General features: G+C 43.5%; 1 protein-coding gene across 1 annotated transcript in view; it reads left to right on the top strand.

Annotated features, from left to right (window-relative positions):
* The window catches only part of LOC122539786 (plexin domain-containing protein 1-like), a 276,627-nt gene that overhangs the window by 52,576 nt on the left and 207,641 nt on the right, over positions 1–16,410 (top strand). The window contains exon 2 of the mRNA XM_043674842.2: positions 8,376–8,566. Within this exon, the coding sequence (XP_043530777.1) occupies positions 8,376–8,566 (191 nt within the window). The remainder of the gene's footprint in view (positions 1–8,375; positions 8,567–16,410) is intronic.

Genomic DNA, 16,410 nt, shown 5'->3' with positions numbered 1-16,410 from the left:
TTTGGAGGCAGAAACAGAACTTTGATGTTTTCAGAAAGCTCACCCGAAGTGGGAGGATGGCTTGGTGCATTGTCAGAATAAGGAGAATCTTGAAATTCAATCATTTCCCCTACAATAATTTCTAAAAGCATCCTGGAAATATCAACAACAAGGTCAGAAAAAATTTGCCCCGTCATCCAATCTCTTTTGTTTGACCTGAAATAAACTCCTAGAGTGGGACTGAAGGTAACCAGGGACAGAATCGCATAATAGCCAATGGGAGCTCAGGTTTTTAAAAGATCGTTCCCAATTCACCAATCATGTTGCAGCCAAATTGCATTGATGAAATGTGCATTGTCAGAGAATGACCTATATTTGGGAATGAACTAATTCAGACAAATATGCCAATCAATGGCTAACTTACAACCTTTGGGAGTAACAGTCTTCTGCCCAGATAGATATTCTTTTATGTTCTGGAAAAAACTAGGCACCCCTCAAAACACATCATTATAATTAAAGCTGGGGGAATATCTCAACAGGGATTGGAAATGCAACAAATAAATATTGCGTTCTAGATATCTACAATTACTGACTCAGTGTCTGATGGAAAGATGAATTACTTGGATTTAATCCTTTATTCCAGCTGTTTAACAGATTGGTAAAAAGGTTGCCCTATTTTCCCTCTTTTTCCATACTCCAATGTCTTTTGGTTTGTATTAAAATGATGGCAAATTGTACCCATGCACCAAGGTATGCCAATCCATACTTGGCAAAGATTAAAGTTACAGATGTGTTTACTAAGTCTCAATCTCCTTAAGAAACCATTGCCTAACCACAAACACAAGGGAGATTTGTAGCAAAGTCAAGCATATAACAGTTTGCTCCACATAGCGATACAAATCAAAATACAAACCCAAGAAGGGCACAATAGTTTGCTAGCCTGTCCAGAGTTCATTCTTTACACGAACGGTGTTGGAGTATGGAAAGAGACTTGTCCTAGCCCAGAGCTCAGCTCTGCCACTGGGATCTCACTAGAGAATGAGCCAGTTACAGGTTCATCAACCATCTTGCTAACTGAGCCACCAGGAAGACCTCAAACATCTTGTTTTAATGGGAATCAGCAGTTGCAAAGCAGTCCAAAGGGTTAATGAATTATAAAAGTTGTAATTGTGATTGGATGCTTGATTGAGTTTGACGGAATGAAAGATGATGCACTCTCTGAAATCTTGTCAGGTAGCTGTGTGCACTCTTGGACTCCATTGTGATTGATTGGCCTGTGTTCCTGAATCCAGTCGGAACCATCCATCATTGCATTACAGACTCTTACATGGCAGTTTCATCTTCACAAGAAAACCTCACAACTGTCATTAGTTATGAGTTAATTAAATATCATTTGTCAGCCCACGGTGTTTGCTGTAAGCAGGTCAGAAATTATATCTTCATGGAAAACAAAGTTTCGTTTGATGAATGTACAAGTATGTCAAGCAATTCTTTGCCTTTTGGTGCTTCCTTTTTGAACACTTTTAGAACTGGTTTTAATTGAGTTTTGTGTCTTTGAGCGATGCACATTCACAAGCAGCAGGTGTAAAATGCCACGTGACCATCCCATGTGGGAGAATATCTGGAGTGGGGAAAAGATGTATCACAGATATCAAGCAAACTGTCATTCTCCCGGCTTGTCCTTTTTGTTCTAATCTCTCCACGTCCCTCAGTCCTTGTGCAAGGTATAAACCTTTGCTGGAGATCAGTTCCACAGATGTTTCACCCTATGCACAGATTGCCAGAGGGTTAATCGGCCATTAGACTGCCATCTAGCACCAACCCGCCCATCGCATGGCACTGAGTATAAATGCAAGCTGTTTCTTTGTCTAAAATATTTCAGTGAATACTGGATGCAATTTCTCAGTTTTCATGCTAAGATTCCTCTTTCTGCCTTTAAAGGACATTGTAAACATAAAAGAGAACCCAAAAGAATGGCAAGCAACTTATAGCCAATTAAGTACTTGTGAATTATGGGAACTGTTGTAATGTAGGAGCTGTGACATCAAATTTGCACCCAGCAAGTTCCCACAGGTAGCAATGAGATGATAACAAGTTCATGTATTTTAGTGATAGTGCTTTAGAACTGAATACTGTACAGGACAGAGAGAGATGCCTCTTGCTCTTGGAAATAATGTAACAGGATCTTTTCAAGAGGGCTGTAGGGGCTTTAGTATAAGATCTCATCAGAAAGGTGGAACTTCTGGAAGTGCAGCACTCCCTCAGCACTGTTATGGAATGTTAGATTCAATTGTGCGTAGGTTTCTGAAATAGTTATTAAACCCAAAACGTTTCAACAAAGGGAGTGGAGAGTTGTCCATCAAAAACAAGGGAAGCCTGGTGTGGGTAGTAGTGATATATAATCTGAGCAGGCAGCTCGCCTTCAAGTGAATAGATTTCACAATGTTGGCAGCTCAGTGCACTATTTCCTCAGATGTGCTTCCTCTGGGTGGCACATACTCCACCTTAGGAGAAAGCGAGGACTGCAGATGCTGGAGATCAGAGTTGAGAGTGACAGATCAGGCAGTATCCGAGGGGCAGGAGAATTGAGGATGAAAGGCTTATGCCCGAAACGTTGATTCTCCTGCCTCTCAGATGCTGCCTGACCTGCTGTGCTTTTCCAGCACCACACTCTCGACCCCACCTTAGGCATGTAAAAGGTCAAAGATTCCGTGAGTAGAATTCCCTGACATCCTGGAATGCCATCAGTAACAGCATTGTGGGTCTGTCTACGCCAGGCACTTCCAGAAGGCAGCGTGCCCCTACCTTCTCAAAGGCATCTAGAGATGGACAATAACAGAGTGTCCAGCCAGCGATGCCACATTTCATGAATGAATGAAAAACCTCATGCTTCACACCAGGCAGGTAATGGACCCATGTGGGGGCACTCTTTAAAGGAACATGGGGTTAGTGGGAGGACAGGCTGTTTCCTATTTTGCTGTTTTTATGTCATTCTGAAAAATATTTGATTGGATCAAGGATTCACAGAATCTTGGTCAGATCATTTTGCACACACTATAAGAAAATTGAAATCTTTTAGAGGGTTGTGGCCTGGACTTGGATCCAGGCCATTCAGGGTGTTGTGGACAGGTGAGTTCTCGTAAGGATGGATAAATGGTGGATTCCCATTGATGTGCTCATAGCAACACAGGATCCCTGACGACCTGGGTTGCTGTGATGGGTAGAAGTATACGATGGGGGAGATTTTAACCTTCCCGAGTGACATATGTGTGAACTCGATTACGGGATAATAATTAAACTTCTACTATCAGGAATTCTACCATTTGATTTAAATAAGTTTTTTCATTTATCTCAGAGGAGCCAAAAGTGAGAATTTGCTTCCTCAGCCAATTTTCCTTCCTGCTGCAGCGGATAGACCAATTCTGGCAATGACCCTATAGAACAGAGCTCCAACAAATCAATTTGTGTTTAAAAGTCACTGAACATCAGTCAGGGGAGATTCCTGAACCACTTCCCAAAAGGGTAGTGGAAATCTAGAACTTTCATTCTCCAACCCCCACAAAAGGTTTGCTCTGGGCCAATTATAAATTTTAAAATTGAGTTTTATAGATTTTTGTTCAGCAAAGGTATTAATGATTATGGAACCAGGGTGCGTAGGAGGATTTGAGGTAGAGACTAGCCACAGTTTAATTGAACAGCAGATCAGCCTTTGCGTGACTTATTCCTGCGCAAATTGTTTCCAACCTAAAATAATTGCTGCATTATCGATTTTAATTAAAGTTTCACTTTTAATTATTAAGCAACTGCATTTTCCTTACCTGTAAAATATGTTTTATTCTCAATATCCATTGTGCCTGCTGGAAACAGAAGCTGAAAGAAGGAAATCAGCTGTGTACAGAGACTGGTGTTGTTTCCCTGGCAGATCACTGCATGAAGGGTTGATGTGAGGGAAGATTCTTTCAGTCACCAAAACATGACAGCCGATAACTGCTGAGGGAATGTGTGTTAGAGCTTGAGAAATCACACACTGTCAACTGTGGCTCAGTTGGTAGTGCTCTCAGTTCTGAACTGGGTTTCAGGATCAAGTCCCAATCGAGGGCATGAGCACAGAAATCAAGGCTCTCACTCCAGTGTCGTCCTGGGGGATTATTTGGCTGCCACAGATGCCTAGTGCTGTCTATGAGATGTGACCTTTGACTGGATGGATGTTCGTAAAAGAAAATCCTGTGTTGGAATGCTCACTGTAGACCCATTGTGTTCTATGTTGTGTCTGAACGTGGTAGAATAGGTTTGCTGTCTCTAACCTTTTTTAGGGTAAGGATCTACAGGGTTCACTTGGTCTGGCATAGCATAGGAAGAGCAATTGCCAGATCAATGGGAAGTATATCTAGTCTTGAACAAGATGTAGTTTATGGCATGTTAGCAAACAGGTACAATGTCACAGTGATATTACCCTGAGATTGTTACAGAGGGCGACCTGCCGTTCTCACTCCTGAGCTGCTCTCCCACCACACCCATTTATCAGCTGAACTAACTCCACAAAGGCTGGTATCCCATCACTCAGTCACCTTTTATTTACACATGCACAGTACGTCGATTGGTGAAAGCACAAGCAGGAGACCCCCTCGCGGATACAGGTCCAGTGCTGGTTGGAGAAGGCAGAGGATCAACTCCGGTGGAATCGGCTGATTGGGCCATGTTCAAACAGTCCTGAAGTACCTTGGACAAGTGTGCCACCACTGTCACAGACTTTATCAGCAAGTGTGTGGGGGACTGCATACCGAGGAAGTCAATCCGGGTGTTCCCCAACAGGATTGTTGGATGAATCAGGACTTGCAGAACCTGCTAAAAACCAGACCTTCAGATCAGGAGAAGCTGAAAATGTGTTGCTGGAAAAGCGCAGCAGGTCAGGCAGCATCCAAGGAACAGGAGAATCGACGTTTTGAGCATAAGCCCTTCTTCAGGGATCATTCCTGAAGAAGGGCTTATGCCTGAAACGTCGATTCTCCTGTTCCTTGGATGCTGCCTGACCTGCTGCGCTTTTCCAGCAACACATTTTCAGCTCTGATCTCCAGCATCTGTAGTCCTCACTTTCTCCTCTTCAGATCAGGAGACCCACTCAAATATAAGGAATCCAAATATGGCCTTCACAGAGCCATTAAGACAGACAAGGACCAATACTGATCCAAACTAGGGACTCAGACAGACATCTGGCGGCTATGGCAAGGACTGAATTACATCACAGGTTCTAAAAAGAGACAGTGTGAGATAGCAGATGATGACACATCCCTCCCAAATCATCTCAACACCTCCTATGTTCACTTTGAGCAGAATTTTGGCAGCGAGGTAACACCTATTTTGACAAGTCCTGACGAACCTATCCCATCAGTCACTGCATCAGAGGTCAGATCAGTTTTCCTTCATGTGCGTACCAGGCCGTGCACTCAGAGCAGGCACAGATCAACTGGCAGAGGTTTTCTCGGATATCTTCAACCTCTTCCTGCAACAGGCCACTGTCCCTGCCTGTCTCAAGAGGGCCAACATCATCCCTGTGCCTAAGAAGGCTCATGCAGCATGTCTCAATGACTACCGCCCAGTGACCCTAACCTCGGTGGCCATGAAGTGCTTTGAAAGGCTGGTCATGGCATTAATCAACTCCAGCCTCCCCACTACGGAGATATGGCATTGAGAGTGAGTTGGAGGTTTGGATTAGGAATTGGCTGGATGGAAGAAGACAGAGGGTAGTAGTTGATGGCAAAGTTTCTTCATGGAGTGCCGTCACTAGCGGTGTTCCGCAAGGATCTGTTTTGGGACCATTGCTGTTTGTCATTTTTATAAATGACCTGGAAGAGGGGTTAGAAGGTTGGGTGAGCAAGTTTGCGGATGATACGAAAGTCGGAGGAGTTGTTGACAGTGAGGAAGGATGTGGCAGGTTACAGCAGGATATAGAGAAGCTGCAGAGCTGGGCAGAAAGGTGGCAAATGGAATTCAATGTAGCTAAGTGTGAGGTGATTCACTTTGGGAAGAATAACAAAAAGATGGGGTACTGGGCTAATGGTCGGATACTTGGTAGTGTGGATGAGCAGAGGGATCTTGGTGTTCATGTACACAGATCTCTGAAAGTTGCCACCCAGGTAAATAGTGCGGTGAGGAAGGCATATGGCGTACTGGCTTTTATTGGTAGAGGAATTGAGTTCCGGAGTCCTGAGGTCATGATGCAGTTGTATAAGACTCTGGTGCGGCCGCATCTGGAATATTGTGTGCAGTTTTGGTCGCCATACTATAGGAAGGATGTGGAGGCACTGGAACGGGTGCAGAGGAGGTTTACCAGGATGTTGCCTGGTATGGAAGGAAGATCGTATGAGGAAAGACTGAGACACTTGGGGCTGTTTTCATTAGAGAAAAGAAGGTTTAGGGGTGACTTGATTGAGGTGTACAAGATGATTGGGGGTTAGATAGGGTTGACAGTGTGAACCTTTTCCCACGTATGGAGTCGGGTATTACAAGGGGGCATAGCTTTAAATTAAGGGGGGGTAGATATAGGACTGAAGTTAGGGGTAGGTTCTTCACTCAGCGAGTCGTAAGTTCATGGAATGCCCTGCCAGTAGCAGTGGTGGACTCTCCCTCTTTATGGGCATTTAAGCGGGCATTGGATAGGTATATGGAGGATAGTGGGTTAGTATAGGTTAGGTGGGCTTGGATCGGCGCAACATCGAGGGCCAAAGGGCCTGTACTGCGCTGTATTCTTCTATGTTCTATGTTCTATGTTCTACTCTTGACCCACTCCAATTTGCCAATTGGACCAACAGATCCCCGTCAGATGCCATATCACTTGCCCTTCACTCCTCCTTAGAACATCTTGACACCAAGAACAGCTACATAAGAGTCCTATTCATTGACTATAGCTCAGCCTTCAACACTATTATCCCCTCGAGACTGATTACTAAACTTGGTGATCTCGGACTAAGCCCCACTCTCTGCAACTGGATCCTCAGTTTCCTGACCCACAGGCCACAATCAGTGAAGATTGGGGACAATATTTCATCTTCACTAACACTCAACACTGGAGCCCCCCAGGGGGCTCAGTCCCCTACTGTACTCACTGTATACCCATGAATGCATTGCCAAATACCAGACTTATGCCATTTACAAGTTCGCTGATGACACCACCACCATAGTTGGTCAAATCTCAGACTACATATGGAAGGTGGAAGACCTGGGAAAATGGTGCACCGAGAACAACTTAGCTCTCAATGCCGGCAAAACCAAGAAGCTCATTATTGACTTTTGGCAGGATGTTACTCATGTCGCCCCAACACATTAACAGCATAGAGGTGGAATGAGTTGAGAGTGTCAAGCTCCAGGGAATGGTCATCAACAACAAGCTTTCTTGGACTCTTCATGTGGATGCACTGGTTACAAAGGCCCAACAACGTCTCTTCTTCCTCAGGCAGCTGAGGAAATTTGGCATGACAGCGAATACCCTTGCCAACCTTTATAGGTGCACTATCGAGAGCGTTCTGTCTGGATGTATCACTACCTGGTGTGACAACTGTACCATTCAAGATCGGAGACGGTTACAGAGAGTGGTGAACTCAGCCCAGACAATCACAAAGGCCAATCTCCCATCTATAGGATCCATCTACCAGGCCCACTGTCAAGGAAAGACCGCCAGCGTTCTCACCCTGGCAATGTTTTTCTACAACCTCTACTATCGGGGAGAAGGTACAGAAGCCTGAACACATGCACCAGCCAGTTTTGAAACAGTTTCCACCCTACTGTTGTTAGAATACTGAATGGACTCACAAACTCTTAACATTCGCCTGTACCTGTGTTTTTGTTTTTGCCGCTGTTTACCTATTATTTACTATCTATGCTATTTAACTCTGTGATCTGCCTGTATTGCTCGCAAGATGAAGCTTTTCACTGTGCCTCGGTACACGTGACAATAAATTCAATTATAAAGGTTAGATCAGTAAGATAAGCAGTATCACCATCGTCCCACCAGACCATAGGATTTCTCTTTGATTAGAAATAGATGACTGGGGGGACATTAACCTGAGGGTTACCACACCTCAGGTGAGGGGAGAAGGTAACCTCAGCTGATACTGAGAATTGAACCCATGCTGTTAATGTAACTCTACATTGTAGACTGGCCATCCAGCTCACCGAGCTAGCCAACTGCCATTTTTATCATTAAGGCTAAGTAGGATTAGCATTAATGTCTTTAATATTATTTTGCTTTGTGCGTGGGATGGGTTTTCAGTGGAAAGCCTCTCCATTTTAATTTATTGACATTATACCTGTATTTATTTTCTGCAGAAGATTGAAAATCCTGCAGTGCTAACTAGTCTGAACCGGCTAATCACTCATTTGTCTTTTGTACAATTGAACAGATTTCACTTACCAACTACCGACTGGAAGCACGGTGGGTGTGAACCCGAAAGGCCAGCGCTGGAAGCGTGGTGCTCCTGTCAATATCGACTCCATCAAAACGTTGGAGACTGAAGGAGACCGCCTGAGCCTGGATTTAGTTGGGGCCAGCCTTGCCATTGACACCTTGCCAGACAATGGAACCCAAATTGTGGTCAGTGGATTTCTTTGTAACATCATCTGAAATTGAATAGGAGCAATGTTATATGGACCTTATATTATACCTTGGTTAGATTGCACTTGAGGAGAAAGTGAGGTCTGCAGATGCTGGAGATCAAAGTTGAAACATTATTGCTGGAACAGCACAGCAGGTCAGGCAGCATCCAGGGAACAGGAGATTCGACGTTTCGGGCACAGGCCCTTCTTCAGGAATGAGCAGAGAGTGTTCAGCAGGAGAAGATAAAAGGTAGGGAGGAGGGACTTGGAGGAGGGGAAATCTTTGTAGAGAGAGGCAGAGAGCTTCTTCAAGGAAGGCATCCTTGTAAGAGGATTCGCAGTAGGTTGAAATCTTCGAGGAGAAAGTGAGGTCTGCAGATGCTGGAGATCAAAGTTGAAACTTTATTGCTGGAACAGCACAGCAGGTCAGGCAGCATCCAGGGAACAGGAGATTCGACGTTTCGGGCACAGGCCCTTCTTCAGGAATGAGCAGAGAGTGTTCAGCAGGAGAAGATAAAAGGTAGGGAGGAGGGACTTGGAGGAGGGGAAATCTTTGTAGAGAGAGGCAGAGAGCTTCTTCAAGGAAGGCATCCTTGTAAGAGGATTAGCAGTAGGTTGAAATCTTCGAGGAGAAAGTGAGGTCTGCAGATGCTGGAGATCAAAGTTGAAACTTTATTGCTGGAACAGCACAGCAGGTCAGGCAGCATCCAGGGAACAGGAGATTCGACGTTTCGGGCACAGGCCCTTCTTCAACCTACTGCGAATCCTCTTACAAGGATGCCTTCCTTGAAGAAGCTCTCTGCCTCTCTCTACAAAGATTTCCCCTCCTCCAAGTCCCTCCTCCCTACCTTTTATCTTCTCCTGCTGAACATCTCTGCTCATTCCTGAAGAAGGGCCTGTGCCCGAAACGTCGAATCCCCTGTTCCCTGGATGCTGCCTGACCTGCTGTGCTGTTCCAGCAATAAAGTTTCAACTTTGATCTCCAGCATCTGCAGACCTCACTTTCTCCTCGAAGATTTCAACCTACTGCGAATCCTCTTACAAGGATGCCTTCCTTGAAGAAGCTCTCTGCCTCTCTCTACAAAGATTTCCCCTCCCCCAAGTCCCTCCTCCCTACCTTTTATCTTCTCCTGCTGAACACTCTCTGCTCATTCCTGAAGAAGGGCCTGTGCCCGAAACGTCGAATCTCCTGTTCCCTGGATGCTGCCTGACCTAGATTGCACTTGAGTCCTGCACATGTCTGCAGTCGTCACTATTTTATAAGTATTGGAAAAAGTGCAAAATGATCTGATGAACAATGCCAGAATTAAGAAGTTATATGTATCAGGAAAGATTGAACAGTCTGTGGCCTTTTCATCTGGAAAAGAAATCACTGCAGGATGGACTGTGAGCTTGCAGGTGATGGTGTTCCCATGCATGATCTGAGAGATAGGTTTTCAGTAACATGTTAAGGAATATCGAGAGAAAGGGGAGACATTGAATAGCTTGGGTAGGGAGCTCCACAGCACGGTCAACTTAAAGATAACTGTTAGGAGCAAATTTCTTCAGAATCAGGCCATTCAGCCCCTTGAGCCTCTTCTGCCGTTCAGTGGGATCATCGCTGGCCTGTGCCCTAACTCTGTTGGTCCATACCCCTCAATACATTTGCTTAACCAAAAAAAACCGCTATCTTCTAATTCTTCTCATTTGTGTGTCCAAACACCACTTACACGATCAAAAATGTAGAAGGTTTGTTACTGTGTGACTGCAGCACTTAATAACTGAGTTAGTAAGAATGAAATGTAGTCCCTGAAAATCAAAAACTAACATTTAAGAACATTTTAGGAAAAACCATCAGAAAAATAATAATAGACACAGAATGGTGTTTGCAAATGCTGTGTAAGCACATTGTGTGCAACAGTCTGATAGTGCAATGGTTGTAAGATGTATCATATCAAAACCTCCAATTTTGATGATATTTACAAGCAGAGGCATAGAATACAAATGCAGAGATTTTTTGCTGGAATTATAGAAAAAAAGTTCAACTCCACTGTGTCTGTGGCTTCTAACTCTGGACCCCAGAAGGATATGAAGAAATGTACTAGAACAGTCCTGGGGTTGAGAGATTGCAGAGATGCTGAGATTGTACTCCAGAAACCAGAGGAGACTTGATGGAATCTAGAAAATTATGAAGATGTTAGATAGACTAAGGTGGGAAAACGATAGCCTTGTGGTATCAACGCTGGACTATTAATCCAGAGACCCAGGTAATGTTCTGGGGACACAGGTCCAAATTTCCCATGGCAGATGGCGGAAGTTGAATCCACTAAAATTAGCACCATGAAGCCATTGTTGATTGTTGGAAAAACTCATCTGGTTCACCAATCCCCTTGAGGGAAGGAAACTGCCATCCTTACCTGGTCCGAGCTGCATGTGACTCGAGACCCACAATGATGTGGTTAACTCTTAACTGCCTCTCTGGGGCAATTAGGAGTGGGAAATAAATGCTGGTTTAGACAGTGACAATCACATCCCAGGAATGAATAAAAAGAAGCTGTTCCAATAACAGAAGGATTGACGTTCAGCTGACACACCTACATATGTTGGCAAAAGAGAGGACCGCAGACGCTGGAGATTAGAGTCGAGAGTGTGGTGCTGGAAATGCACAGCAGGTCAGGTAGTATCTGAGGAGCAGGCGAATCAACATTTTGGGCAAAAGCCCTTCATTTTGTCCGAAACGTTGATTCTCCTGCTCCTCGGATGCCTACATGGCCTGCTCTGCTTTTCCAGCACCACTCTCGATACCTGCATTTGTTGATTGGCAAAATAATCAGAGGTAACCCAAGGAAAACCCTTCACAGAAAGAGTGCTTAGGAGTTGGAATGGATGCTCCCTCTGACCTTGAGGTGGATATAGCTTCAATTAATGTCCTAAAGGAAACCGGAATAGTACATGGAGATAATAAAAGGGAAATTACAGGTGGGGGAGGTTGGTCAGTAGTCGGACTGACTGGAACTCTCTTGAAGACCCAATGACCTCCTTCTATTCTGTAGGATCCAAGCCTTATTAGGAAGATATTCGACAGAAGATGACGTCAGTTAAAAATAGAGGGTGTAGTGGAAGAATACCCAGAACAGGAGAAGCAGCACCAGACAGTGATTTCTCCTCCCACCCCAGCCCTGGCTGATGAGGGTTTTAACATCAAAAGTGATAGACACCAAAATGTGCAGGCTTGGTGTTGTTAAATGTGACAGAGAAATGGAATACAACATTTTGAAAACACTGACAATTCCTTGCAATGGGCCTTTAGTTAAATTGAATTTTTAGCCAAACTTCTTCAGAAAACACCCAGAGATAAAGTAAATAACTAGGGTTCTGGAAAAGCAACATAATGAAGTGTCAAGAATTTTCCAAATAAATTTTGGGATGTCAGGTGTAATGCTTTCTACATACCCTGAAGTCAGTCACTGTTTTCACAGTTTATCTGTTCCCCATCCAATTAAAGATTCTAGGAAGTCTTGTTGTGAGTTAAAGAGAGAGAATTTGCATTTATATACAGTCTTTCATTACCTTAGGATGTCAATTAAAACCTTCTAAAATTCAGCCACTTTATAAATTAGGGCATGTTGCAGCCATTTTATGCAAAGCAAGCTTCCACAAACAGCAATGCAATTGCGATCATCTTACTTAGATGATGTAGGCTGAGGGATAAATTTTGTCCAAGATGCCAGAATGTTTTGCTTTCACCTTGGAGGGCATAGAGGGACATCAGTTTAATTGCTCATCTGAAAGGAGACTTCAGACAGTACAATATTGCCTAAGGACTGCACTGAAGTATCAACCTAACTTTGTGCCACTCCTGAGATTTGAGCATGCAGCCTGTTAACTTGGAAGGAGGAGTGCTGACTTGACCCAAGAGGAGCTCTTCATGCCTGGTTTGGTGAAGTGATAATCCTAGCAAGTGGCCGCACCCCTTCAGTACCTCTCACTCCTCATAGGCTCTGGCCAAATAGATGAAAGACTAAAAATCCCAGTTTCCCAAAATAAGCACCTCCCATAATCCAACTAAATAAGAGAAGATGGAAATGCCAAAGTATTGAATCGAATTGAATTGCATCAGCTTTATTGTCACTTATACTCACATAAATACAGTGAAGTGTTTACAAGTTGCCACTTATGGTGCCATCTTCGGTAGCAAAATATCTTGGTACAGATCCTTGAGTACAAACTCTTAGGAAAAGAAAATTATAAAAAAAAGAAATAAAAAGTCCAGCATTACAGAAGTTCAAAAGTACAAAATCATAGCAATAAATTAGAAAAATAAAGAAATAAAATTTCAGAACAGGAAACTAACATGAAAAGTTTTGCCTGAGCTAGTCTGGTGTATTTTATACATTGCACCCTTGTGTTTGATCCCGGTATTACTGCTGCTATGGTCTCAGCTGTGTCTTCATCATAGTCATGCCCATAGAGATATCCAGCAGAGGAAACAGCCCTTCAGACCATCAAGTCTATGCTGGTCGAAAATAACGACCTAACTATTCTAATCCCATTTTCCAGCACTTGGTCGACAACCTTGTATGCCTTGGAGTCACAGGTGCATCTAAATACTATCCAGTCACATTCTTATCTTTGAACCAGAAAGTTGAGGGTTCAAGTGGCACTAAACGGAGTTGAGTGTAAAATCTCGGTGGATACTCTGCTGAGAGTGGTCTTCTATGTCAGGTGTGCAATCTTTTGAATGAGATGCTCAAGAAAGTCCCCATCGATCTTCTCAGGAGGAGATAAAAGATCCCAGAGCACTAACTTGGAGAAGTATGAGTATTCTCTCCAGTGTCCTGACCAAGTTCCCCTCAAGCAGTATCACTGAAGCAGGTGATCTTGCCATCCTTTGCCTAATTGTGGAATCTCTCAATGTGCAAATTGGTTGCTGTGTTTCCTACATTACAACATTGACTGCACTTCATTAGTTACTTCATGGATGTAAAGTGCTTCGGGCATACTAAGATTGTGAAAGGTGCTTTATAAGTAACAGTTCCTTCTGGAATGCAGGGTTTATACTCTGGAGAAGGGTCACTGGACTGGAAATATTAACTCTGCTTTCTCTCCACAGACATGCTAAGTTTTCTCAGCAATTTTTGCTTTTGTTTCTGATTTCTGCATTCCTTTGGGGTTTTAATCCTTCTTGATTTGTCTGATGTAGGGGATGGACAGTGGTAGCTACCAATGCTGTGAATGATCAATTAGAATACTTTCCCTACCTCTAGTATCTCGCCTGTCTCTCAGCCAGGATATCTGCTACTAGGGTCATCAGACTGCCATTGAAATGTTTATCCATCAGGCAGTATTCTGGAAATAAAACTTTTCTCCCAAATTCTGGTACCTCAACTCTTGGAGAAAGTGAAGGACTGCAGATGCTACAAAAAGCGTAGTGCTGAAAAAGCACAGTAGGTCAGGCAGCATCCGAGGAACAGGAGAGTTGATATTTCGGGCGTAAGCCCTTCATCAGGTGTGTGTGTGTGTGTGTGCGTGTGTTGGGGCTGGGGCAAGATAGCTGGAAAGGTGATGGATGCAGGTGGGTGGTGGTGGTGATAGGTCGCTGGGGAGGGTGGAGAGGTGGGAAGGAAAATGGACAGATAGGACAGGTCAAATTTCAATGGTACAGTTCCACCGATGCTTGTATGCTGAGTTTCTCGGGATCTGAACAAATTTATGGCTCATAATCACAAATTTCCAAAGGTACATAGAACACAAATTAGAAGATTTTGTAAAAACAGCTCTCTCCTATCTGTCACCAAATCCCTTCCCACCACCACTGCTACATAGCAACAATTTGATGATTAATTGAAGGGAATCCCCTAGGTGAATTATTAAGAATCTGATCTTTGTTGTACATCAACTACTTTGACAAGGGAATGAAGACAAGTACAACAGTAGCAAAAAGCATAAATTAAGGTGAACTTTTCTTGCACTATGTGGTCAATTTACGTCAGATATAGAAGAATGATTTTTGAGATATAGAAGAGATTAGTGAGGCAGATGTTCTCCAAAAGAATTTATCCAGCACAAGCTCTGTCAGGTAATTGGGGAGATGGATAATTGGAGAACAGATAACAGAAGTTCCTCGGAGCTTCCTAAAGTACATTCAACCCCTACACTTGGCTGTGGGTTTAGCAGATTGATATAATGTGAAAAAAGCTGCCGTCACTCTTAAATCTCAACAGCTCAGTGCTAATAAAATAACACAGGAAATGGGTTGAGGGAATACTGTTTTCATGAAAGAAAATAATTTGTCAAAAGTTGCTTTGTTTAGAGAAGCCACTTGTCATTTTATTGTCAGGATGATGTGGTGCGCAGGCCATAATGTTCATCGTCGCACTGCATCAGGCCATATTGAGTGTTTTATTGTTGGAATAGATGAAGAGTTAAAGGCCATCTGGAAGCTTCAAAGAGGTAGGAGAGACAACAAGGTAAATCAAGAAGAAATCAGACCCCTGTGAATTGTAGCAGAATGGCAGGTGAGTATTGTCGCTGTTCTAGATTCTTAGCTACACCAAACTAAAGTAGATCAGAGAGGCAATGAAACTCTAGTTCACCAATCGAACATGGAGTCATTTCTAAAATCCAAAAGAACTGCAGATGCTGTGAATCAGAAACAAAAACACAAATTGCTGGAAAAGTTCAGCAGGTCTGGCATCATCTGTGGGGAGAAATCAGACTTACATTTCAGGCCAAGTGACCCTTCCTCAGAACCAGATAATATTTTCCTTCCTAGCTTCACATCCTGGTCATCATTTTTGAAATCTTATCATTTTCTTTCCAATCATTGAAGGATCACTTGTTAGGCACTGTACGGAAAAGGGCCAAAGATGTTCTCCTGCTGTTCTGCTCCTCAGACTAACAGCACCACATGAAACGCAGACCTGTATTGTTGCAGTTGTAGGTGTGGGGAAACATCCTTAGAATGCCATGCACTGCATGGAAAAAACTTGCACTCTAGGCAATGTCAAATTTGAACTGAAACCTCTGTGGTTTGATGCATTTTATGAATAAGTTATGTTTTTGTTAGGAACCATAGACCTGGTTTTCAGCTGGTGCGTCTACCTCAGGAGAAACAGAGAATTGAGCCTCTTTATGGGAATCTGCAAATAGTTCCCATTGTGGACAATGAGCGGCCATTTTGTTTTTCACTTGGATGTAACTGGGTCAATAGTCCCTTTCTAATCAAATTGTGGGTCTACCCACAGCAGTGGTACAAGAATGGGCACCACTATCTACTTATGGGCAATTACGGACAGGAGACGTCAATGTTAGCTCATAGTGCCTCGGCACATTCTGACTACCATAGTGAATGTCCAGGAGGGCATTTCACACCTAGAGATGGGTGCTGGCTGCTAGGATTTTTACATCGTTTTAAGGAATCTCACTTTTCAGCATGTGTGGGATAGAGTCCTGGAGTCTTACAGCGAGGAAGCAGACCTTTTGGTCCAACTCGTCCATGCCAACCTAGTTTCCCAAATGGAGCTAGTTCCAGGTTGTCAGTTTGCTCGATGAGTTGGTGAGTTTTTTTTTCATATGTTTTGTCAACCTGCTAGGTAACATCACTGAGCGTCCGGTGGAACATTGGTGCTCTGTCCACTTGCTATTTATATGGTCTGGTTCATTGAGGTGAGTGATATCATTTCCGATTCTGTTTCTGAGAGTTTGGTAAATGGAGTCCAAATCGAGATGTTTATTAATGGAGTTCCGGTTTGAATGCCAAGACAGTGCATCCATCCTGTTACAGGCCAAACGAAGACACGATCGGAATTCCGAGAGAACTGGCATTCAAACCAGAACTCCAACAATAAACACATAGATTTG

This window comes from Chiloscyllium plagiosum, unplaced genomic scaffold, assembly GCF_037043375.1.
Source record: "Chiloscyllium plagiosum isolate Xiang-an unplaced genomic scaffold, Cpla_swu_hap1 HiC_scaffold_32, whole genome shotgun sequence".
Lineage (NCBI taxonomy): Eukaryota > Metazoa > Chordata > Chondrichthyes > Orectolobiformes > Hemiscylliidae > Chiloscyllium > Chiloscyllium plagiosum.
Note: the sequence above shows the minus strand (reverse complement) of the source record. Positions and strands in the feature narration are given on the sequence as shown.